Below are 27,269 nucleotides of genomic sequence, written 5' to 3'. Positions count from 1 at the left end.
ACTTGAAGAACAACAGATGCGCTTGCTGTTGGGAGCTGTTTCCAACCAGCACAATGCCAGGTTAGCACTCCAGCTGAATTGCTACAGGCAGTTCTTCTGGCTGCTTGAAAGATCATTACCAGTCAAAGCAGGACATTCTACCTCCCTATTTCAACGTTATTAGATGAGGGCTTCCTTTAAAGAGTGCATTCTCCTTTGGGGTGGACTAACTCCAATAAGGCGTTGATCTAATTTGATCCCTATTTCACCAGGAGATAGGTCATCTCCAGCTTTGAAAAAGTTATTCAAGAGAAGAGAGCTTGAGTCTTTCATAATTAACATGCAACACTGGTTGCCATGCGGGGAGCAGGCACAGTTATAATAACTTGGGAGTCAATAATTCATAAACTGTAATGCATTATTAATCAATTATCGAGGCCTGAATTACATATAATGAGATTAAGCTGATTGGAGCACTAAGCTGTTTGAATCATATTGATTTAATCAATGTGCTTAATTAAACTGTGTACATTTTCCACATGATCATTATTTCCCACTATCCTGCATAAGTGGCCTCTGCAATTCACATACTCTGCTTTTCTTTGCTTAGGAATTGCTCTTTGCTGCAAATTATATTTAAAGGTAAAGGGCTTGTTCCTTTCTTAGGAAAGATCAAAGTTGCAAAACAACCATCTAAATAGCTTATACAAGCAAATTGAGAAATGTTAGAATATTTCTCCCAGCAACTATGTCTTTTTGATTCTGTAAAAGGACAGTCATCAGGTGTGTTATCTGGGGAAAATATAACACACTGCACAATCCGTATTATTAATTGGTATCACAATAGTAACACCAGCCCCAAAGAAAGCTTTGCAATTACTTACTTTGTAATACCACAAAAAATGACTGTCCCATTTGACTCTGTAGAAGGACACTGTTCTCAATGGATGCAGGATTAACCCTCATGGTGACATATGATGCTTGTGGGTTTCAGCTGAGAATGCAGCAATGCTGGCAGTCATCAGCTGAAGCAGTCATCAGGTGCATCACCCTAAACCCATTTAAATCTTAATTCCTGTAAGGAATTCCTTTGCAATTTTTTCAGTCATTCCTCTCTATTAGCACTAGCCAGAATGGCACCTACTCTACACCTCTTCAGAGATGTCCTCCCCTTTGCCTTCTCTAACTAAAGGTAGACGCTAACCCATCCCAACCCAGAGCACAGCCAGGAGGCACCTCCTGAGGAATGTTCATATGGCGAGCTCAGAACACCACAGCATAAACTGTCCTTCTCTGATCAGTCATTTTGCATTTGGTGGGTTTAATTCCATCACTCTGTTAACATTAGCAACATACCGGTGTCTCTACTTCCTTAACTAGAAGACAATCTTATCATCGCCTGCGTATGAGTGTTTAGATCTCTTATGCTTCTTTGAAGACCTAATCTGTCCATTTGCTCTGCTACTTACAACAGTATCTTACAGTTTGCAAGGGCTAGTCAGCTGTCTGCCAGGGAATTTAGTAGAACCCAGCTACACACCGCACATTTGCATGCATAACACTGAATTACGGGTTTGCAAACTCTTACTGAGTACACGTGCAATTTGTTAACACTGCCTTCACTGGGCTGTGTGTGGCAAACCCAAGAAAATCAGAGCTCTGCAAGCACCTATTAACTTCATTGAGCAAGGAGTTGGCACCCAGATCAGAAGCTTTATCATTCTCACTGTTTCTGCATTCGCTTGAGAATGTCCTAAAAGTTGTTGAGAATTTCTCTCCCTTCAAAAGTCCCTTTAACTCTCATCAGGCAATGTCCATGACTATATATAGCATAGCCAGGAAGAAAGTCACCAACAAGTAAATCCCTGCCCAACTATTCTTTGCTCTCCACTCCCCAACTTCTTTCCTTTTCAAAGGCTCACATGTGATTATTCAATATCCAAGGCAGGTGAAGCATGCAGGCTCACCACACATGCAAGCTTGCAGAAAACAGTCTCTTTTTTTTGGGCGGATGGGGAGGTTAAATAAGGCTGAGAAGAGCTACACTCTTCTGAGGAAAAGCTCTGTGCATAGTATGGAAGGTGAAATCTGCAGAGTCTAACTCTTTGTGAGAATGGGAAAGAGAACATGGTAAAGAGATAAGAAAGACAAAAAAACCAGACCCTTTGTCTCATCATTGGTGCTTCCTACAGTCAGAGTGGGAGACTGATGGCTTCATCTTAATCACAAGACTATGGGGGATATTGCACTTAAAATGAGTAGCAAAGACATCCCTGCTTGCTGGATGCTCAGTCTTAATACAAGGACAGGAAGAGCAAGTCTAAAATAAAACAGGAACCAAAACCAAGAGAGACCCCTCCAGTACAAGTCTATGGAGTTGCAAAGCCCAGCAGGGACCACTGACCAGCCTCAGACAGGCACCCACAGACAGTGATCAAGCACGGATGCTCGTTGTGCTGTTTGTAACTGACCTGTTGCATGACCAAGATGAAAAGCACAAGGGGCCAAAATGGTCTGGGCTCACTTCTTTCTTTCTTTCTTCGTATCAGTTTCAGAACTGAGCATTTAATAAAAATTAGTAAGTACACCACCACCACAGAATGGGGAGATAGGGAAAGGAGAAAGGAGCCTAAAGTGAATATCAAAGCCTCACATAAACAAGGCGTAATGAAGGAAAACAGCAGCCCATTTTTCTTCCCTTCAGTACGAGGTGAATGTGCAGTGCCTGCGAGCGTGCATGGCTTGTGCTTCCTATTAACAAGGCGTGCATTAATAAATTTAACTCAGACAAATTTAACCATCCTAGGGCCATATTAATCAAAATCCTGACAAGAGCAATCTGAAAGAGTTGAGTAAGGAAAATAAAGCACAGCTGACACAGAGAATGCCATGTCCTCCTTGTCCCTGGGCCGCTCCCATGCCATCAGCACCTCTGGTGTAGCAGTAACTCCTTCCCACTGCACTCGGCTCATCACACTGTGCTCCCAACACCCCTCACCCACCCACTGCCTCTTCATCAGTGATGCTTTGTACTCACCATGTGTCTATAATATAGAAGGATTTAGAGTATTTAAGCACGGTCATGTACAACAGCTATAAACTCCAGATGAGCTTTGTGTTTTACCCGTGCCACTGGTGTTACCGAAAAGAATCTTTCAAGGTACAGATTAACAAATGCACAAAAAAGAGAGAAATAACAAATTTGATAGGAAAGCATAATTACTATAACCCATGAAAACTATGAATTTGCCAGAACCAGAAGGCAAAACAAGAACTGTCTATTTTTATTCATTACCCATGTGCCAAGTTCCCCAGTGCTGGAGCTCCACATCGCTTTTCAAGCTGAAACAGGTATGCATGAAGACTGTACAAGCAAATGGGAGTTATAAGTGGGAAAACCTCCACCCTTTGGTCCTTTCATATTTAGCTCCAAGTTGTTGCTTTTGAGTTATGTTTTTCATATGGAAAATATTGACAAATAAGTCTTTCCATCAGTCAAAACACTTCACAGAGAGAAGGGCATGTCATACAAGACGAGGAAACTGAGAAGTAACTGCTGATCAAAGACACACAAAGCAGCACAAATTAGTCTGAGTCCCCCAAAGCCATAATTATCCAAGCTGCTTAAACAAAACAAGCACATACGTGATTATTCATATTTGCCTAGAGGCATCCCCACAGCATAAAACACATGGTGTGCTGCCTTGCTGTGCTCCCACTTGATAAAACAACAAATATTTTCATCACCTAAGAGTATTGGTGTTTACTTTTATAGTCCTGGAAACCTGAGAGAAACTGTGTTGCCTTCCCTCAACAATGTCTTTCCCCTAAACAAGTTCTATTTCAGTTCAGACAACTGGACTTTTTACATACTCTGTTTTGACGGAGTTCAGTTTGCTCATGGATAGATCTAGGAAGTTATCCACAACCTTACCGCATTGCAAAATTTCAGAGGAAGAGTTGTTTAGTGGCACATGATTTCAAGGCATTTCAGGCAGAACTACAAGCTCCTGCTGAATTCACATAGTATTGCAAATCAGGGGATATTTCCTTCTCTTGAAAATAGAGAGTACATCAGGCACATAATTGGGATTTGAACTCAGACACTGACTATTACAACAGCCTGAAGCATTCGAAACAACTGTCTGTCTGAACTGTTCATAGATGCTTTATGAATCTTTCAGGGAGTCTTTGCTGAATAAGTAAGCCAAGCCTTGTCTTCCCAGACAGGTTAACCACCTTTGAAAGCCTGCCAGACTCTCTTTTAATGGTACAAGAGGCATTCTGATACACTCTGAGAATACTGTGCTCCAGAAAATGACAATACCTCCTGATACTGTCACATTTATATCATGATACTCCCTAAAAGCAGTGTGACTCTTGAGGTGTAATTGTGCTGGTTGGTACTGTGTTGTCATTTCCTCGTGATGCTCATTTCAGCATCTGTGCCTCTCCATTGCCTTGAATATAGGCTGTCAGTCCTCCATCCACAGAGACCCTCTGTTCTCTCACGCTGTACCCCACCTGGCACAATAATCTTGTTTCTTGTGCCAAAAGTGAAAACATTCTTAATTATTCCTGCTTTAGTTCTATTGGTACACATTTTTGATTTTTTTTCAGATATTTTAATCCTGATCACTGTGCATGTATGACTGCAGCCCTTGGCATGTTGTGGTGTTGGTCAGAAAGCAAGACTGCTTTACAAAAATGGTGGAGATTTTATAAAATTGGTTGCGTTGTGTGTTTTTTTCTTTCCTAGGACAAAACACACCTTTCAGAAAGTCCTTTCAAAGCCACAAGTGCTGAAATTCAGTGTTTAGCACATTCACTCATCATGTGCCTGACCCACTCCAAGTCCTTGGTTTGATAAATCCAAGCATGAGCTTAGCTTTTGCCTTGTACTTTCATTGGGCAGAAACACTTGTTCACTGCATGTCTTTTCTGAATAGCTCCAATCCTCAAATAAAAATATTCCAGCTTTCTTTCAGTTGCCCCTTCTGCCATGAAGTTTAAAAACTGTTGTCAACAGCTAACATCTAACCAGGTGATCATCAGCAGTGCGCCAAAGGCTTCTTTATATAAGCAACCTCCCCAACTACAGCTCCCACACACTGGTTTTCTGTTATATATCATCATTATCATGGAACAAAAGTGCTTAAGGGCAGGAATTGTCTCATCATGTCAAGCATGGACAGCACCCACCACAGCCAAACCCCCTAATCATGTGTTGTATGTGCTACTGTTGTGTAAATAATGCTAATAATAGCAACACCAACAATCCAGTTTTCTCTTTGACACTGCCTCCAGTTTCTACCATTAAATCTGTGTACATGCACACCCCTTATGAATTCCCATGTAGTCTGTGCTTGGCAATTTTGCTTTAAGATTTCAACCTAGAAAAGCACATTCATACCCAGAATATTTCTAATTCAGGGTAAATGCTCAATTTATAACAAAATTATTATAATAAAAAGGTATGAACTAAGGATGATTACACTGTAATGTCAGCATAACTACAGTTGCTATGCTCTAAACCTGAACCAGGAAAGATAGCAATAATTTTCACCAACTCTGATATTTGAGCTTCCTTTTAGTTTATGCATGTAGCAGGGACGTTATAATGTGTCCTACTCACATATCACCACATACCACTGAGAGGAGAATTCTGCAATGAGAAATGTGGATGTGGTTCATATCACAGAATCCCTTTGGATACTTCTAGCCTAACCTTGGTGAGATAATGATATATATTTGCTTAAAATCCAAAAAGATCTTAAGGCAATTCAAATTTCCAGACTCCTGTACTTTAAATGTTTGAAGAGCAGAGATTAAAAAAAAATGAGTTTGTGCCTTGTTACTGACTCAAGAATAAAAGTCAACCTACTTATATGTAGTTAGTCATTTAGGCTCTCAGATCAAAGCTAACCCAATGTGATGCTAACAAGACTCCTCTTATCACTTGCTGTTGAGTATAGAAACTTCTGTATCTTAATCTTGTTAATCAAGGCCACTGAAGGTTTAAATCTTTGACTTTCACCTCTCTATATAACATGGCAGTTTTAATATTTAGACATTAGACAGAACACTGTCAGTTAGGACTCAGAATGCAAGGAGATCTGCTGTGACCAGATGAATCTACTGGGCAAATTGAAGGACCTAAATTTCAGCAGAACACTCCAGTTGCTGTCCACAACTGGGAAGGAATGATCTTGTACTTTCTTTTTTTTTTCCCCACCAATTTTGAGACCTCAAAATATACAAATCATTTCAATATGGAACATCAACATACACACACAAAGTTCTCATTGAATTGGTTACTCAAATGCAGTTTCTTGCTGTTGGGGCTAGTTAATATTTAATTTTATAAATTGTTTCAGATCATCAAAGAAAAGTTTGAAGTACAAAATGTTGTCGGCTTTCCTCCCTCCTCCATGCAAGTCTGCAATTTATTTTTTTTAAAAAAAGCATTGTAATTAGCTATTCTTCATATTTAGATTTCTTTTTACAAAATGAGAAAGGAAAAAAAAAATCAAAATAGTCACAAAAAACGTTTGACATGACCACACCTGTCCAGCAACTTTTTTAAAGCTTTGTTTGGCTACTTACAGAATTGCTCCAAGTCATCTCTTTTTTTAGATTCTGGCATGGCAGTGATTGTGAGCAAAGGGCATCGATTTCCTCCTAGAGTCTGGCAGAGTGTCTGCTGCCTCCAGTAAACCTTCTTGGGGTTCCTGTTTTGTTGCAGGATATCAAGATGGGACTGAGAAAGAAGGGAGGAAGCAGATTTATAAATGAGTTCATCGCATATAAAATCAGATTTTATTCCTAGCTGCATGTTATTATTGGTTCTACTCTTATCTCTTGCTATCTTCTCAGCTTCTCTCTTCTGCTGGTTAACATCATCACCTTTCACTTCCCACAGACATACACAAGCCATTCAGAATACACCCCAGTTCACTGAAACTGCACAGGACTATTTACTCTTATATCACGATCTAGTTGAAGATGTCCCTGCTCTTTGCAGGAGAGTTGGACTAGGTAACCTCTAAAGGCCCAAACATTCCATGGTTTTACCTTATCAGTTCCCAGGTGCTTTTCTTATTAATATGAAGGAATATCCGTACATATGGGAAATGCAGAAGAACTGCCTACTCCTTATATTTTAATAGGGACTGTGTAGAAACGTGAGAAAATTCACCATTTTTGAGCGTTTATAGAACTGACTGCGTAGCTGCCAAGCACACACCAGTGAAACTCAGAAGCAACTCCACATGAGAGGCAGCCAAGAAGTTCACATCCAGACAAGATCTTGTGCAATCAGTAGTGGGAAATTTGACGAGCATCTTTCCAAGAATTTATTTTAAAAGGAGATTTTCTTCCCACACCCCCACACCCCCCCCCAATCCCGGCTCTGCAAAGTTTGTGAGAGTTTTAGACAATTCTTAAGTCCAACAGCTTCCTGAGAAATTTGAGAAAAAGAATTGGCAGCTTAAAAATTACTTTTTGGAACAAATTCTGATCGCTTCATTAGACACAGAGCCGCTTGTCACCCACACACCAGATGACGTGTAGTTCTCTCTGTTTACATTGTAATTGCCCCCAATCCCGGCTCTGCAAAGTTTGTGAGAGTTTTAGACAATTCTTAAGTCCAACAGCTTCCTGAGAAATTTGAGAAAAAGAATTGGCAGCTTAAAAATTACTTTTTGGAACAAATTCTGATCGCTTCATTAGACACAGAGCCGCTTGTCACCCACACACCAGATGACGTGTAGTTCTCTCTGTTTACATTGTAATTGCAAGTGGCGGGATTGGTGTAAGTAATCCCCCTGCAGGGAGTTGCTAAGTGGTGTGGAACAGGAGTTGTCTCTCCATTGGTAGAAAGAGGTATAGGGCAGTACACATATTTGTCCTAACAGTACTTTAACTAAAACACACCAATTCACTGATCGACCCTTACATGGTAACTTCCTGTCTTTGCAAGTTAGGGCTAAACTTTAACCAGTATTTATGGGACAAGATAATCCTGTTCCTCAAAACTTGCAACTCGCCATCTTTCAGACTGCTTTCCTAGTATCTGTCTGAATGCAAACACAGAACTGAAACTTACAGTCATTTATGTCATAAAACAATTAACATACTGCTCTATAAAGCAAATTCAATTATTAGACGCATCTAACGATCTTGCACAGATAGGGAGAACTCAATATAATAATTTACTTACGTTCCTGGTACCCAGGAACTTAATTGGATATAGCTGCCACAGAGATTTCAGCTAGATATCCAAACAATTAACACTGTGATTCAAAAATAGATAAATTACTGTTCATAAAATAAATGTAATTACTAATGGACAAAAAGTAATGAACTGCAGAGTGCATCCAGTTCAAATAGGATTCTGCAGTGTGTATTTCCTGTAAGTATGCCTGTAACTATTAAATATATATGATATATTTGATATATATGATATTTTAAAACATTTTCAGATTACTAACTCCATATACAAGTTTATCTTCTTCCCCAAAGCACTATGTATTTAATTGAGCCCTTGGGTTCATAATCTTTTTTAATTTATTACTGATATGTAAAACTAACATACTTCACCAGTGGACAAATGCTTTAAAATTAAATATACTAGTGCACCAATCTGATTTATTTTATTTACTGTGGCAATTAAAGTAACATGGAAATATGTAAATTGCATCACTTGACATTTTAAATCAGTCCAAGCAAAAAAGCATTTTAGAATTATTAGAGGCAACAATTTTGCTTTGGTTAAAGAGCTGGACATGACAATCCATCAATCTTTTCCATCCATAATTCCCATTTACCAAATTCTATGGTCATTTCTGAACCTGAATTCATGTAAAATTTTCATGTGGCAGAATTCCCTTTAACTTCAATGAGCATTTTATTTGAAGAGGCAGTGAGATACTTCAAGACTTGGCCCTGCAAGTGCACGAATAACATCTTTTTTTCATTTCTATTCTATTCATTCAGGAGCAGGTGAGATATTCAGGGATTCCCAGAGCATACAAACTCTCCAAGTCTCTCTTGCTTTTGTTCCAGCACAAGATAGAAATCAATAACAGTAAAATAATGATGAAGCACTGCATTTCAGGAATAAAATAGGGTGGCAGATAAGTCCACCTAATTCTTCAGTATTGCATTTGTCTTTTCCCCTGAAGACTGTAGTACATACATGCCTTCAAGGCTATAGGTCAAACCCCACTACTGGAGCAGACTCTCTTCTTTACTGATTTTGAGGAGTAACTGGTACCCATAAGCCTAATGAGAAGTGAGTTGCCAGGTGTATTTTGAACTGTGAAGGCTTGACTGGCCCTCTCCCAGATACTGGAAGCACTTTCTTTGAACATCTATAATGGGATGCAAAGCAGTTGACAAGAGACTGTTGTTTGGGTGGGAATTAATCTAAGCCAAACTATGTGGCATGCCAAGCAGCGTGGCTAGCAAGTAGGAGAGAACTACACTTTCAAGGTCTCCCTTGAAAACTGAAACCATTATAAAAACCAAACTTCACCACACTAGCATTTATTGGCTAGAAGAAAAACAGATGACAATAGAAATTAAAGGGACAAGGAAGGGGAAAGTCTCTACTGGAACTACATGTCTTTGTTTTCAGGAACATCTCTCTCATCTCCCAGAACTATTCATTTCCCTTCTTTTATCTTACCTTCCTTTCAGACCTTGGCCTCTCCTACATCTACTGTAAAGAAAGCATACTGGGTGCATTTCCCAGAAAACACCCTTACCACCTACCCTAGCCAGAAAAGGCTACAGAAAACAAATCCTTCCTCAGGAAGCAAAATTAGTAGTTAAGCTGTACTTCAGCTTATCCCATACAGAAATTTCTTCTTTCCCATAGCATTCTGGGCTTCAGAGCTGGCAGGGGCTGCAGTTGCAAACAAGGCAATGACAGCATCATGATCATTAACTGCCTGTGAAAATGGTCCTCTGCAATATCTCAAAATCTACAAGCATCCATCAACTCCAGCCTGTCAGGCCCATGAGCTTATCTAGGTGGATTATGTCAGCATTACCATCATTGTAGAGTAGGTATAGGGGTAATGGTAGGACAGGTAGCAGACATCATCTTTGTGAGGGAACTTGATGTTGAAGGTGAGTGTGTAGTAGAATTTTCCTCTCGCACCTTGTCCTGCAGCTGCACTGCAGCGGTAGTGGTTTCTGGAAGAAGAGAAAGAGCAGAGAAAGTAAATGTTTTTTGCTTCTAGAGGTGCATTTGGAACCATGAGAAAACTAAGGATTCAGAGAAGTGTCCACCCTGAATAAGCTTTCATCTTATGCTGTAGATGGTCTCCAAACTCAACCAATTATTGTACCAAGACTGGGAAAGCCCCGTGCAAGTACAATCAATTCAATCCCAGCAATGAAAGGTACAAAAATAAAACACAACACTCAGTAACACAGCAATGCACCTACAGGCTACGCAAAAGAAGGAAGTTTAGAGAAAACCATGGCTCCACTAGACAGATACAACAGGATCAGGATGGTAAGTACCATGGACTACAGTGAAACACCAGATTCCAGGGTGTTGGGCTTCACACAGTACACAAAAGCCAGCAAGGAATTAAGAGCCAGAATTGTGTGGCAGTATTGGCCACAGCCCATCACACTTGGTCTGGTGCTGCTGAAGGATGGTAGCATTCTAGTAGGAAAATAAGGTTGTTTTATTTTGTGAAGGTGCAAAAAAGAAAGAAATCATTCAATACTAGCTCATATAGTACAGTCCAGATGTATTTAAAATAAGGCATTCAGCTAATGCTGCTGCATTGCTTCTGACATCCAAATTATCTCGCTCAGAGATACAGGAACCTATTCACAGCCCTGAACAATGCCATACGAAAATATTCTGTGAAAGCCTGGAGATTTAGAAAATGTGAATACCTTACCAAACCAAAGAGTTAGTTACACCACAGGAAGAAGAGGAATATTCCAGAATTAATAAAAAAGTAAACAAGTAGGACGTACATGAAAACATTTTAAATATCAAAGGCTTTTTGCTTAAAAGGAAGAAGAATGGGCTTGGGTAGAGACACAAACAAGAGGTGACCTCATACAGATTTGCAAGTTCTGAGCTACCCAAAATATCCTCTCTTTTAGATCTCTCCTATTTGAAGCTTTTCACTGTCAGGGAGCAGTGAGGACCAGCTGCTTCCTAAAAGATGGGGAGCTGAGCTTGGTGTGGAAGCCAGCAGGGCAGAGGCCTCACCAGCCAGGGTTTCCTCCCAGAGCACCCAAGCAGGACATGACCATGGCAGATGGGTTCAGCCACATGGCAACAGCCAAGTTTGTGGTGATGAGGCTGGTCTGGGTCAAGCCAGGAGGTCAGGCTGAGGGTCAGGATCCCGATCACCAGATAGCAAAGCACAGACAGAGCAGTGACCAAGCTGGAGCTTCAGTGCAATTTCACTGTTAGAAGCTCCCAAGGCCGTGGGCAGAGGGTGTGGGTGGAGGCCCTGGGTGGAGCTGCTCAGGGTCATCAAGGTCTACTAGGGTACTCAAGGCTTTGACACTCCATTAAAAACTACAAAACCTTAAAGTGAGCTCCTCAATCTATTTCCAGGACCAGGTCACTTGCAGACTTACTCTGATAAAGAGATGACTTCAGGCTCAGTATGAAAGTTTTCTTTTAGCAGAGATGAAGAGACAATTCATGCACTTTTGGGAGAAGGCTCAAAGCAAATCGCATCCATAAGTACATTTCAAACACATTTTTCCCCCATTGCACCAATTACGCTGTTGCTGAACCTTCTGATGCTGAAGGACTGTGAGATTTCTTTGACAAATGTTATCATCAATGTTGCATTAAAATGTAAAATAGAAAAAGCAACCAAAAGATGCAATTTCAGCTCCTGAAATTTACAATACTAGTTTATTTTGCTGCGGTTCATTTTTATTCAAAGGAGTGGAGAGAAAAGATAATTATTCTTGTCAAATTCTCCAAAATCATCAGCTCTTTTTCATAAGGAAGACACAATACAATGCTGCTGGGGTTTCACTGAAATTTAATAGTTCGGAACATGTAGGGTGAGTGATGCTGACTGAGATCAATAGATAGTACAGGAAGATTGTGCCACAGAGGCAGACTGAAGAGACTATGATTTTATTCTCAGCTGAACCCTTCACCCCAACATTTCTTCTGCAAACCACCTTAATATTGGACAAAGAGACTCTGAGAAAAAATGTGCAATGAACCCACAAACATAGAAACATCTGCTTAGCTACTATATATGTATTTGAGTGGATCCAGGATTTGAGGTGTTCTTTTATTTTTTTTTAAGTCAGAATAATTACATTTAATCTAGTTTCTGTTAATTTTGACAGTGAAGTATAATTAAGAATCGTTTCTCGTACGGTGCGTAAGGAAAGTACTCATCTCCATTATTATGTTTAGTGACATTGGGAAGGTTAGCTGACCTTATTCATAAAGAATTGTCTCAAAGTGCTGAGATCTGAGCCCTCCTCCCCAAAACCACATTTGTAGTTAGAGGTGAGAGAGGAAGCAGGACTTTGCAGGCAGATACTGCAGCCAAAAACCTGCTGCTTAACCTAGAGATTTCACAGCATCAGACACTTTTGACCTTGATGGCAGTCAATGGTCCTTACTCTTGACAGTGCTCAGGTCTCATCATGACAATACTCAAGAGCATGATCGCAGTGCTCTTGTTCTGAGCCCCTTTGCTGTTCCAGCAAACTACCTGCCCCAAACAAGTATTCTTGACACCTGCTTCAATCTATATCAAACTACCTGGTAGTAACGGGAAGTTTGCAGGTGGCTTTGTGAGGCTTCAACATTCCTCACTCATTCATGAAAAAGAAAAGCCATGTGTGTGTAAGCAGCGTGAATGATTGTGCAATTCTTACTGCATACAATCAAGTCTCCTCACAATCCATTGTACAATGCAGTAGCTCTGAATCTTTTTAAAAGAAACCTAAAAAAGAGCATTTTTTCTCTTTGCCTCCCTCTCTTTCTAATGCTGTCACCCCAAGATGGTTCTATGGCCTCTTCATTCCTCCAGCAGATTAACAGTTTTTCTTCCTCGTCTGTTTTTCTAACCATACTACCATGAAGCCCAAATCAATAAGCAGAGAAGAAAAAAAAAAAAAAGAAAAGAAAGACCCCAGGATGCATCTGGTCCTTATTACTATCGTATTTGTGTTCCCTTTCAAAAAAATGTTCAAAGTCTCACCTGTGCTCTAGAAACTAATAGGCCAATTATTAGAAAGAAAATTAGAGACCAAGGTGTGTGGTTTTTTTAATCAGCATGCAAGCTCTATCTACTGTGCCTTTCAGTCATTCTAATAGTAAAATCATTTTGCTTACTGCTCTCCTTCAGAAGTAACGTACAGGTAGTATGTTTCTAGTATAGCTTTGATGGAAAGTTAATTTATTATTAATTACAATACTACTTATCACTTACTTTGCACATTATTTTTTTGAGCTTTAAAGACCTTTGCGAGGATTATCTAATTAAAACTTCCTTCCCGTTTATCTATTCCTACTTTTTGCATGGCAGATAACTGACTCTAATTTTCTGTCCTTATATATGGGGAAACACACAGACAGGTGAAGCCACTTTGCCAAAGATACAGGCAGGTCTGTAAAGGAGCTTGCTTGTGACTCAGGAATTCAAAAGCACCAAGTGACTACAAGAACATGTCATGGTCATCTCATCTTTAGATTTGTCTGAAACATTTGATGTAGTAAAAAGCACTGGTATATATGGATATATGACATTGTATCAGCTTAGACTAAAATGGCAAAAGAAAATATCAATACCCTACATTTCTAGGCCATTTCAAAATTGAATCCAAATGCAAAATAAATGCTGATGCATTCCCTTTGTCCAAAATCTTTCTACTAGCTGGTATCCGGTGTCCTAATTTTACATGCCCTGACCTTCTTGCATCACTCAGTGTGGCTGCTAAATGCAATACGCTTTAGTAACAGCCTGGTTCATACAACAAAAAAGGAGTGTTGAACAATTTATGGGGCATGGCTGTTATTCTGGGGTCTGCCACACTGGAAACTGGAAAATGCACAACACAATTTCCTTTTCAAGGGCCAAATCCACACTAAGGCAGCTTCATTGTCAAAATTGCAGGCAGAATCCCAGATGAAGCAGAATATTCCTACAGCCATCTTGCTATTAAGGCCTTCAGTCGTATTGTAAAGGTGAGCCACTCTCAGACTCAGACTGGTGTCTCAGCCTCCTCATGTAAATACCATTAGAACTGAGAGGTAGGCTGCTAATGCTATGATGATGATTTCATCTAATGTGATTAATAAAGATACAGAAGAGAAAAGAGAAGACCTAGTTCTGACACTGCTATGATCACCAAACAGCCAAGTCTTAAGTGGTGATCCAAGAACAAAGCACTCCATGTACTTCATTACCATCTGTGAACTGACTATTGTCTGAAAAAGCTGGAGGTTAGATAATATGCTTAGAATGAGCTACAAACCCAAAGGCATAAGCACATTGTCCCCAATTCAGCATGCTGCCATTGTTCCTTAAATAATTTGCCAGAAAGTAATATTATTCAGTGCATAAAAGCTGCCAAGACAGCAAGCGAATTAGATGATCTTACAGTAACTGCAATTCTGTTTATCATGGGTGTATCCTGTCACTTCAGAGAGGCAATAAAATAGAGCAGAAGTGTCACTCAGCTCCCTTTTGACAAGAGCACTGCTAACGTTCTCTGTAACGTAAAAACCCTCGTGAGACATATGGGAAAAGTACAGGATGACAGAGCTGTGCCACAACATTCATCTTTATGAGTGAACTATCCCATCTTCAGTGAAGATGAATGTCAGCAAAGATCAGCCAATGTACATCACCCAGATATCTTGCAAATGTGCCTTTCCTCCCCCACTGTCCTTCACCTCAGGGGTTGCTCTCAATAAGAGCCCTGCTGCACAAGCAATTAACAGTGTATCTTCGAGTTCCTCCTTATTTTTATATCATTATTTTCCCATATTTATGAATAACCTGGTAAAAGTAATCAGATGAGGTTCCTTTCAAAATGCGCCAGTTCCACTCCAGGATACCTGTGACACAGGTGAACAGAAGTGAAGTGACCTCTATCCCCAAAACACAGACAGAATAATATCACTATAGCAATCCCACCTCCTCTTGTCTGAGCTATCCCAAATATACTTTATGTTCTCTCCCACCTACAACTTCTTGTGACTGTGAATCTCTTTCATAAGCACTGAAGTAAAAAGAGTTTCAGTAGAGGTGACAGTGCACATATGTGTGTGCGCACGCTTTCTTATATGTACAAAACCATGTAAACCTGGAATAAACAATAAATGAGACAGACAACAAGTAGTTACCTAGATGAGTATGTTTACATATAGCTCAATGCACAGTTAGAAAACACAGACTATTCCAAATCAATAATGTTCCGTTCTGTCACGTATTCTGAACAAGAATCTGATTACAAGCTTAATTGTACAATCATGGCTTAATCTTGGAATTCAGCTGTGGTTTAATCGCTGCACAATTATTGCCTTGTTAATGACATGAGAAGCCCCTGTTACTTTAGTCAGTGCATAAAGTTCGCCCAACCAGAAGCCAATACCCATAGAAGCCAGAGGTTATGGGCATGCAAAGGGAAGCCACTGCACCACAGTGTGTTAGCTCTTGGGGGAGAAAAGGTTAGGTGAATAAAACTTAGTGAAGAGTACTTGGAACAAGATGAAATAGCTACTCAAATTGCGACAGACAGAATGCCAGGTGGAGAGACGATAATCTGAGCCTTTGGCCCAGCACACCTACCCCCAATGCTCCTCCCCCCCCCAAAGAAAACAGATTACAGCAGAGGTTTTTTTGATTACTTGGGATTTTTTTTTGGTGGTGTGGGGTTTTTTTTTGTTGTGTCAACGCAAGTTTGAGGCTCTGCTAGTTCTGAAAGGCAGCCCACTCTCATTGGGCTGACTATCCCATCAAATGTGCTTGTGAACATTGCCACCTGTGAACCTAACAGCAAAACTGTGAACTACAACACAAATACAAAGCCTGTTATTTCACATCAGTTTCTAAAACCAGCCTCATCCCATGAGTTTATGAAGGAAAGAGTACCATTTAGAACATCAGAGAAGTTTAGCTCTGTCCTGACAGCACTACTTACCATAGCAGATAATTATCACTATTACTGTGAAAACACCTTTCTGTTTTATTTCCCTGCCCATCTGCAGTCATTATGTAGCCCAAGCCCTATTGCCTGGCCCCAGCAGAAAGACAAAAGTTCCCGTAGGCCAGCGAGTAAGGCTAATCTTACTGTTTCTGCTGTCAGGACAGGGTCTATATTGTGCCATTAAGCATGATCCACAGAACAGTTTGCCTTCTAGGGTTTGAGTTCCAGCTTTACAGAGTGGGAAAGCTCATGAAGACACTAAGGTATAGCGCTGGATTCACAAATAAATAAATGTGTGTTTGTATACACCTATTTCTACACATATTTATATAGATGTATATAGTGTATATACATATATACCCCCTTTCTTTAGCTCCTCACTTCCTACATCTCTTAGAAAAGTCAGTGTATGCAAAAGAAAAAAAATACCTATCCCATCCAGCTCATTTCTTTCTAGACAGGGGGAAAAAAAAAGCAACCACACTGTGAGTTAAGCTTCCTTGTATTCCTGGCTGCATCAGCAAGGTTTGAGCACTCCCCATTCCCTTTCCTCCTTCTTCCTCCTGGGGATCTAAATTGTGTGCATGCCCTGTTTCTCCCCAGACATCTGATACAGAGATCTTGCTTGTTTTCTGGAGGTGGAAGCACATAAACACATTGACCAGCACCAATTTAGAGACATTTGAAACAAGCGGCACGGGTGGTCAAAGGTTAAACAACATCAATACTGTTAACAGGAGGGGAACAGAGGGGAAAGGAAGCCACAAATTGTTCACCAATAATGCACTTACTTGTAGTAGCAGATATCATGGCCCACCCGAAGCCAGCGAGGCCTGCCCTGGAGAGCTTCCTTCACCGAGTACATGACCAGCTGCATGCCTGCATAAAAGAAGACAGTTTCAAGTGACAGGACTTTCCTGTCTGCAAAAGACAGGGGTGAGGGGGAAAGGCTGAACAAGAAGCATCATTATTTTGTCTGTGCTCCCTCTGTAGATAGTTTGTGCAAAGTAAATACATTTCCCAAAGCCCCATACTTGGTTCTGATATAGCCGTGTCTGGACAAAAGCCACCCCTAGAAGAAGCGAGTGGAATGGAGTTCATTAGAAAATAAGTTGTCCTACTGGCAAATGAAGGCTTCAAGCCACTCTGTTTACAAAGAGAGGAAGGGAAAGAAAATACCAGGAATCAACCATAGAATGGCCTAGGATGGAAGAGACCTTAGAGATCATTTAATCCAACCTCCCTGTCATGGGCAGGGATGCCTTTCAACTAGATCAGGCTACACATGGGGACCAAACGGGGATCAAGGTATCAACAAGATCAGTAATGTGGTTAGTCCAATATTTTATGTTTGGCTGCACCATTATTAAAACCTTAATCCTGCCACTGTATTAGAAATCTGCAGTGCATCCAGTACCATACCTTTAGAAAGTAGCAAGCAAAAATAGGTTTTGAACTTGCCAAGGTACATTTCTTTCTCTGATCAGATCCCCATGTATATTACCCACATTTCAATAAAGCCAGCCCATCTGCAAGTAGTTTTTGCATCAAATTCCTTTGTTCTACACACCTGCCTGCTCTTCTACAGGTAAGGTAATGATCCTGCCCTCACCAGTAAAGCTCTCTGCAGAGGCTGTCCCTGGCAAGGTGCTGGCCTCTGCCCCAGGGGAACAGGTCAGCTCCAGCAGACCCCAGTACAGCCACAGCTGAGCCCAGCAATGATGCTGGCAGCACTTCTGGGAAAGCGTCTTCAAGAAAGGGAAAAAACGCCCTTTCAAGTATTTATTCATGTTGTTAAGTTGCCCTCTGAGCCTTCTCTTGGCTATTCTTGTGCTGGGAGGAGGCGATACTTGAAAATCATTAATACTGATGACATATTCCCATTAGCAGCTCTACAGTTTTCCTTCTTCCTCTGGATTTCTCTGCTGACTCTCCAGCGCTTTAAGAGCTGGCAAATGTACTGACAGAAATGCCTTTCCAGCTCACCTCTGGCTGTGGTGTGGGGTAGCACTACTTAGCCTAGAGCTAGGAGTAACCTATTACTGTTTCCTTAACCAACACCATAAGCCACACAGATGCAATTCTGTGCTTGGTTCCAGGATATGAGCAACAGTGAGTTTCAGGAGGCACAGTCCTGCCTGGAAGCCCAGTTTTTCAGACAAGGGACGTGAAGCTCAGTGTCTGCAGAGCTCTCAACATCCCAAATGCCAGCTTCTGCTCTTCTCTGCGAGTCCAAAGGACACACACACCAAACACACCAAGCTGCCTCAGAGTGATGGTTGATACTGGTTTGCCATCTCATTTTAATAAATAATGATAGAAAAGTGAAGTTTTTTTCTTTCCTTTCCATTTTCACTATGGAAACATTCACTTTTAGAAAATAAACAGAAATCAGCCTTCTGTTGAAATCCCAGTTATCTCTCATGGTAGAGTAAGTTAGTTGAAAAGGGGGAAGGCAGGAGGTGGAGGTTGCACCTCCTGACTTGCTCTGCTCCTGGTCACAACTATTTCATTGAATAGTCTTTTTGCTGATTTTGAAGTTACAGAGCGCCATCTAACCAAGAGCAAAAGGAAAGGGGAAAAAAAAATAAAAATCTAAATTGATCAGTAGCAAGAAGCTGTGAAGTATTGCCACCCATGGCACTTTGGCACTACATCACAACTAGAAGCTTTTAGTATTATAGCGTGGGTGTTATCCCAGCGAAATGCAGAGGGGATGCAGCGACTAAACAGCATCTTTTACCAACAGTCCATGTAAATATTATGCATGTGCTGGAAGGGGCAGTGAATCTCACTCGGCCAAGTAAGATAAGCTAGATATTCACTGCCCTCTCAGAGCAGCAGAATAAACCTGCAGAAGAATTTCTTTAACAGCCAATCTCACATACAACTGATACAAAAGCAAGTCATGTCTTAGTCTCCCTTCTTACATGAGATAGCATTTTTGCATTTTCCTTCCAAATGTATTTTTCATTGCACGCTGGAGCATGAGAATTATGTATAATTTCAGGTGCACAAAAATGAGATTATACCTGACAAGAGCCAAAACTAGCAGATAATAAACAACCTTCCATCAACAACAGCCAGAATCTCCAGCTATGAAGCTACTGGTGGATGTATCAGAGGTTATACTGGGGTTTACAGTAGGACCTCAATGTACTCTATTTTCAGCCTGTTACTGGGCATGCCACACTGAACTGTTTGGTAATTCAGGGAAGCAGAATATGATGACCAAAAAAAAAAGTCGTTTTCATTTGGGATCTATAAGAATACTTGAACTTCAGCCCTTAGGGTTAAAGAGAAAATGCCTTATAATTCATTATGCCACTCATCCAGCCAGTTTCACAAATAAAAGTGACAAGTCATTCCAGCTCCTAGTGCTATTTGTTTTAGGTACATTGATCCTGAGAGATTTCTCCTGGTGATATCGAAGGCTGTATCCACAGGGCTTCAGAGGAATGCAAAGTCTGATACTAGGGGCTTATTAAACATTCTGAGTCAGGTCTTGGAGCTGGTGTAAATTAACACAGCTCCATGGAAACAAATGAAAAAAACAGCCTATGTCACCTAAGAATTCAATCCACAGTCTCCATGCAGAAGAAATAATTTCTCTTCTAAAATTGGCATTGAAAGCTAGGATTTGCCCTGCTTATTTCCAATCAAGGCTGCCTTCCTCCCGGACAACAGACTATGACAGGAGCTCAAAGACAGCAAGGAACAGATTTTTATTTTTTTTTTTAACATTAATATCAGCGGAAGTCTCAACAGGTCTGAAGGCAGAGATGTCTTTCTGGATAAGCCCAAAGAATCATGAATTTTTGTTGGAGGATTATCTACATTTATTTAAATCCTAGAAGCACTTATCAATCTTATGCTGCTCATTCAATTACAACAGATCATCTTTTTTCCCCCCCTCTCAACCTCGGTGTCATTATCGCTCAGCTCTGGTCTCCAAACATAGAACAGTGACATTTTTTTCCCCGGCAAATCTTCTCCCAGGTTTCAATATTCAGCTTAGTCCTCAGTCTTCCTGAGGATAAAGGTCCTTTGACAAATATAAAGTAACTCTTCCAGTAGATTTTAAGGCAGCTAGGATTAAACTTACAGTTTTCCTTATAGACACGGAAAGTTCAAAACCTTTAAGACATTAAAAGGGTATTCTTGTGAACAGAAGACTACCCCAATTCCCCAAAGACTCATACCGTAATTAAATTGGCTATTGAACTTCTCACAGTTGATAATGTTGAAACGATAGGGAACTGCTAATTTCATGTCACGGACTTCAAAGTAGAACCATTGGTGATGCTGGTTGCTGTTCACATCTGCATTCATAATTAAGTCATATTCAAACCTGTAAAGAGTCCCAAAAAAACAGTGGCCATGAACACCTCACCAGTCTGCAGCTGAACCTGCTGAGGAGAGCAGGCTCTGCAATCCTGTTCATTAATATCCTGCGAGAGTCAAAGAACATCAAACTAGCAGTGCCCTAACACACCATTAAATACTCACACTATGTTAGCCACGTCAAAACATTTTGAGCTCTGTTTTCTCACTCCTGTTACCCTTCATGACATCTAGGTGTTGGCAGGCATAACAAGCTCTACATCGTGTAATCTGTTTCACCAGCCAACCCTCTCCATACCCAGCAGAACTCCAGCATTTCACAGTGGCTGCAGCAGAAAGGCAGGCGAGGATGCAGCCACTGCAGACGTACTCACTCGCGCACTTGGATGGCTTTGCGAAGGTTTCCCGATTCAAACTTGGAGAAGAACGTCAGACAACCTGGAGCACCTGGTTTGGAGTGACTGCAGTAAATCAAAGTAAGGATACTATTAGCAAGTTGCTTCAAAGACATGTGTTCTCTGGCACCGTTTTTACTTTAAAATAGGATTTTATTACTTTTTTTTTTTTATAAGCAGGACCTTAAGAAATTGCAAGAGATGAGCAAATTCATAGTCTTCCTATCCAGTACAGCATGTGATTCTAAATCACATATTTTCCTTTTCCAGTACTCCCTTTTGTCCCAGTATATATTTACTTTATTCCAATTACTTTCCTTACTGAGTTAATCTCATTAGTTTATGAATTGCACAAGGCAGCTTCATACAATTGCTATACATTTACTCTTGCCTTCTCTATATAGTTTCCTTCTCCTAAAGCATAGAAACCTTTAAATTCATCTTGAACTTCACAAGTTTCCTCTACTTCAAACTGTCCACCTTTTTTTTCCTCTAAAGAATCTTAAGTCACTCATCCTTCCTCTGAAAGCAATTTCTTCATATTTAGGATCCTCTCAACCGCCCTGTGCTACATATTCTTGAAGACCACAATTGCTGGCCATAGTTGAGCACTTGAAATAGTTCACAAGGCTGGATGTTTTCTTTCAGAAGCCTTTTACGTGTGCCACACCTTTCAGGGCATACCTACAGCCTGTGACACTGGCTGCACAGACACTGAAGTGCACTCCCAATGGGAAATGCTGCCTCAAGGTGAGGAAAGACTGCATCTGGACTCACAGGTACAATTCTCAGCATCAGCCTGCACACTTCTGTTCCAAATCACTGTAGGCAATGCAGACATATCCAGGGACACCTTGCAGTTCCTCTGATGCATATATTTTCTTGCTCTGTTTCAAATGCCTTGAGGGTGTCTTGCTTCAGTGACTTTCACAACAAACCTTTTCCCCAGAACCATGTACAAGGAATCTACACTATTGTAGATTTTTCCCATTGAGTCTTTACCTGCTAGGTTATTTCTTCTAATACCTTGTAAGTAAACTGAGGTCACTACCCAACCCGGCAGTGACAGTGCCTCTGGTTACAGTACTCAATTTAAGTTACCCACCTGGGCTCATCTAAATCAAAAACAGTTCTGCCTATAACATCACTCGGCTGGATTAAGCGGCGAATGTCATCTAGTACTTTGTCCCTAGGGAAAAAAAAAAAGAAAAGAAAAAAAAAGCTAATTGTAATGATACTGTAAGAAATCTCAGTATAGAGTAATCTTGTAGAAGAAATATGAACAGGCTTATGATATTTTTTTGAAGGATTAGTAAGAGGAGTTCCGTGTCCTGATTCTAGGTGAACTTCATTTGTCTCTCTCTCTATTTATTTTTTTCTTTATCATGAGAAAGGTCCTGCTCCATTGCCATTACAAGTTGCCTGATTCTGTAAAATTTTTATTCTCTACTGTATTCTGTCTTGTTTGATTTACACTCGGTTCTTCCCAGTCAGTGTCAATCTACCAAGTGGCCAGTCCTAGCCTGTGAGAAAATATCTGCCATAACTTATAAACCTACTAGTCTGTCTTATAGCGAATCTTGACTCTAAATCAAGCTAATTTCTACTCATTATTAAAATGAACTTCTCTGATCCCTAAAGATGATCAGATGGGGAATATCAGATTTTCTTTCTGACCTTTGCAGCAATCATGTTATGCCCTCAAGCATATGATTATTCCCATTTTAGCTGTATGGTTACACATACTATGATAGTCATAAAAGCAAAGCTTTTAGAGCAATGGTGCAAAGAGAAGATGGTAGAGTGATTTTGCCTCTGAATATGATTTTTACTTTTTATATTTGATGTGGAAACAACCATTAACTCTCTAGAGGTCAGAAATCAGTGGTCTTCATAAATGTCATTTGGTTAGCGTTGATCAACTTGAATGTTTAGCATAGAATCCAGCCTCTTTGGCATATGCTAATAATTCCCTATACCACTAAAGAAATGTAAAGTCATTGCACACAGCTACATATGGAAGAGACAAAATCACAGTTATAAGAGGAGCTTCATCTCCCAACACAGCTTCAAAACACGGCTTTCCCCTCAACCAACCACCTGATATAACATTTTCTAATGCTTTTCTAAGCACTAGCCCCTAGTGGTATGACAGAGGGGAGATCTGGTTTTATTTAGAAAGGGCACAGCAGCAGAGGGGTCAACAGGGAGATTCTCAGGAACAACCTGACACATATGTGCAGCTCTGAGAGGACAGAGGGGACTTTTCATCAAAGAACCAGAAGGGACCCAACATTGCAGGCGCTAGAAGTGTCCACCTTGAGTTAAGGGACAAAGAAAGCAATGCACAGACAGGCCACAACTCATCCACTCACATAGAGAAAGTCCATGTCAGTGATAAGAAATAGGCTTGCTGATTCCTAATCCTATCATCACCCAGTTAGATACCATTTTTCCTTTAATGAGGAGGAAAACCCAAATGACATCATCTTGCTGGTTCTATAACTTCCTAAGACATTCAGAGATGTTACATTCAGAACCTAGATAAACCAGTTTTGAGCCTGGGAGCTCTCAGTGCAGAAATTATATTAAAGCACAATCACCTTTGAACCCCATGCTTGCGCTCCAACATGGGCTTGCTGTAAGGAGGTGGCTGATGACCCCAGAAATCAGGGAATGCCATGTCTTTGAAGTCAGGTACAGACTTCACACATTTGGCCCTAGCTATGTAGAAGTGAGGGCTGTGGAATGGGATATCCACTTGATGTTTCTCCAGAAGATTTGTTACTGTGTCTGAGCTCTCCAGCCTCCCTCCATGATTAGGATTCTTTGAGGCCTCACATTGAGGGTAAAACATTTTTTTGTACCAAGCAGCATCTTTTGGGAGAGGACGCAAAGCAAACCCATGACTCCCAGCTGGATCTTCCTCTTGACAGGAGTCTGCATCTTGGGCTGCTCCTGCAATGTCTCTCTTCTCATCAGTCTGATCCCATCTGCATTCCTCCTTCCTTTTCCAGCTCTGTAGTGGGACTTTGAAATCCTTTTCCCCTGAATCTGGTCCCTTCCCTGTGATACTTTGGTTTCTCCACCTGTAGTTTGGTTGTTTCATAGAAGCAGCACTTGGAATGAAGTGAGGAGTATAGGGAAGACTCTCAACCCTGTCCTCTAAGCTTGTCTCTTCCTCAGACTCTGAGTCAAGCTCCTTTAAATTTGAAAAAACAGAAGAAATTAGAAGAAAGTAAAGACAGATTGTGCCTCCTTACAGAGGAAACCTTTCAAGGAAGAAAAAGAAAATATTTACAAGTGTCCCAGAATTGTACTCATCCAATAAGACAGCCAGAGTAAAATCAGCCTGTGGACCACCTGCCAGAATTTCTCTATCCAAAAGCTGTTTCAAGAGTAGTATTCAGAAACTAAAAGGATCCAACTGAGTCATCTGGGTGAATCATCTCCAACCAAACCTGATTGTTTCAACAAATTAGGAGAGATATGTTTTAAGAAAATGTTTTGCAAATTAAGTGTTACAGCAGGGTAAAAGAGGCCAATCTGTCATGCAAAAACTCCACCTTTGCCTTGATGCAAGAGTATAATTTAATCCCCTTTGACTAGTTATGGTCCTACTAAATGTTATGTATAGGAAATATATTAAGCCAGTGGTCCTTTCCAGATTCATGTCTGAATCACGGTTTTCAGCACTCCTAAATTCTAAGACTTGTAATGAGTGCGGTACTCCTTTTCTCAAACTGCAGTAGAACAATGATTTGAACTGTGTATTTCACTCGGCAGCAATGCAATCTTCATCACTTCCTTCAAAACACTAGTTGAAGCTATTTGTTTTCCGCATCTTATTCTGATCTTGATACTGCCATTGAAATTGCCAGCAAGGACAAAAGTTATTATCATTCAGATTTCTCACCTGACAATTGATTCTATAGCGCTTACGTTATTCCATACCCAGCCAAATGTGCAACAAACATCATCGCTCCCTTTCTATCACTCTTGATGCACACCAATAAACTACAGCAAAAAGTCTTAACCTTTGTTCTTCCAGTCCTATAAGATATCTGGGTTTCCATGTACAATAGCCTAGTCACCCCTTGACAGTATTCCCTTTCAAGCTTTTTTTAAAGTTTTGAATATTCACAAGTGAAGGAAGCTTCACTGTGATAGTACCTGAAAATTATGGGAAAGTTCCGGACACAGTGCTTCATATTGTCCAAGCTCTTCCTCTGGCCGGTCAGGCATTGGCCTTGATCTCAGTTTGTTCACGTCTGTCTCCAAGTCATAATCCTACAAAAGTAGAATTAGAAAAGTATGTGTATTAAACATGTCCCACAAGATTCTGCCTAATACACTTGATTTCTAATGACATCATACCATTTAATGAGTCCTATAACTTTCTTCCTATACTCACAAAGGCTGTTAAAATAATTTTATGGAACTGAATACAGGGAGGAAGAAAGACTAAATCATGAAAAAAGGGAATTTGATGTTTGGGTGTTTGAGCACCTAAGCAGAGATACCACAGAAACATGCTTAAAAAAAAAAAAAGGCATCAAAACTGGAAAGCGAACCTTTTTATAAGCACCTCAGCTTAGGAAGTTTTCAAAGTAAGGGACACTAATAACCACTACTTATTTCTGAGCAAAGGCCCAGGTCCGTATCGTTGAACTTGCAGGCACCAAGTGCTTATATTTTATTTTTATCTAAATGATACTTATTAAAAAAGAAAAATCTGTGAAACCCTTGCCCAATCCACCTTCTATACCCCCCAAACTTTCTGATACTTTTATATGAAAGAAAGCTTTTTAGATCTTAACCATCAGCAAATCAGGAATAAGAACCATGTCTGAAACTTCTACAGTTGAAGGCAACTGTGCATTCACATGCAACCTACTCCATATCAGACAAAGAGAACCAAAACTGAACTGTGTCAAGCATTCAGTTTTTTCATAAGAAACCAGGAAAGGAAAAGGCAAAAGGGAAGTATGGAGATGTGGTATTGATAGTTGGGCATGATATTACAACATTATTCAAATAATTCAATATATCATTAGCATGCCCCACCAAAGAAGTGATTTGCTCCTGGTAAGTGGAGTCATTTCTGAAGCTGTTATCAACAGAAAAAAAAAATATTGCCTGAATACAAAAGCGTTCGCAGCATTTCAAACCCTGAGCCACACTTGTATTGCAAAACAGTTTCAACTGCTGTTTAAGCCTAGTTGAGAACACAGTGAAGAACTGCAAAGAGTATGGGGTCATCTTTAAAAAAAAAAGCCACTAACACCGTAATCATGAATAAGCAGCTTCAAACTTCCTGAAGATTTGGGTTGATACGATGATGATTTTGGTTTTCAAAGAGCTGTTAGTGATGGAAGCGTAGAGCCAAGTTTGGTTAGTACTACCAGTATGTGTGGATATGTTATATAGCTGTGAAAATCTTTGTAAATCACATCAATACCGGGAAACATTGTGCAAATGATTTCATGAAAGTTCATTATTGATTCCCTGCTTGCTTTCCCTTTAGAAAAATTTGTAACAGGAGATACATGACCAGCACACCAGAAAAACAGTACTTAAGACTCATATTCAGAACAAGCTCTTGGGCAAAAAACCCAACCTGCTCACGTCTACTTGGTAAATCCTTATGAATAATTAAATAGTTCAGAGGAATATAGGCTCTGTTTCCAAGTGAATAACTAATTAAAGAAGGAGATAAATTCACTATGAATCCTATTCCTAATGAGCATCTCGATGAGCTCAAATACTTGGTTAAAACAGGGGCAAGTTAGGACACAGGGCTAATGTGTTTTTGTATTTTTTTTTAACTTCACTTTTTCATCGGGTGACATCAGTTTAATACTCAAAGAGAAAAAAAAAAACCATGGTAAGTAACGAAAACGCCCTTCCACAGAAGTCTCAATCGCATCTAATTAGACTGTATTTGCAACTTCATTTCTTTAATTTGCGTTCCCAAACCACTTCATGTGGATAGGACTTATTATAGCAGCATTCACTACTTCACATTTGCATATGTGCTTATATGTAATTTCACAACAAAAGAGTTTGCACTCTCATCCTCAGCTGGTAAGATGATGCTTGGTGGGGTTTTTTTTGTTGTTTTTGGCCCTTATTTTCCCCCCCAGTTAGGTCATGACAAAGAAAATGCAAAGGGAGAAGTCAAGAATGTATTGAATAATTCATTATATTATTTGTGTCTGTGCAGCAGCAAATAAAGGAGAAATATAAGTTCAAATACTCCAGTCTTAGCTTGAAAGAACTAATGCTTTTCTCAGCATAGGTGCACACCCTAAATATGATCCAATATCTGAAAACAACGACTATGGTTAGACTTTTCTAGGTGATAAT

At 40.2% G+C, this 27,269-nt stretch overlaps 1 protein-coding gene across 1 annotated transcript in view; it reads right to left on the bottom strand.

Annotated features, from left to right (window-relative positions):
* The window catches only part of AGBL1 (ATP/GTP binding protein-like 1), a gene marked incomplete at its 5' end in the record, with an annotated part of 148,096 nt that overhangs the window by 104,229 nt on the left and 16,598 nt on the right, over positions 1–27,269 (bottom strand). Inside the window, 8 exons of the mRNA XM_009870309.1 lie at positions 6,586–6,739; positions 10,038–10,182; positions 16,953–17,040; positions 20,364–20,512; positions 20,880–20,966; positions 22,006–22,089; positions 23,504–24,102; positions 25,074–25,190. Of these exons, the coding sequence (XP_009868611.1) occupies positions 6,586–6,739; positions 10,038–10,182; positions 16,953–17,040; positions 20,364–20,512; positions 20,880–20,966; positions 22,006–22,089; positions 23,504–24,102; positions 25,074–25,190 (1,423 nt within the window). The remainder of the gene's footprint in view (positions 1–6,585; positions 6,740–10,037; positions 10,183–16,952; positions 17,041–20,363; positions 20,513–20,879; positions 20,967–22,005; positions 22,090–23,503; positions 24,103–25,073; positions 25,191–27,269) is intronic.

This window comes from Apaloderma vittatum, unplaced genomic scaffold (genome assembly GCF_000703405.1).
Source record: "Apaloderma vittatum isolate BGI_N311 unplaced genomic scaffold, ASM70340v1 scaffold4725, whole genome shotgun sequence".
Taxonomy (NCBI): domain Eukaryota; kingdom Metazoa; phylum Chordata; class Aves; order Trogoniformes; family Trogonidae; genus Apaloderma; species Apaloderma vittatum.
Note: the sequence above shows the minus strand (reverse complement) of the source record. Positions and strands in the feature narration are given on the sequence as shown.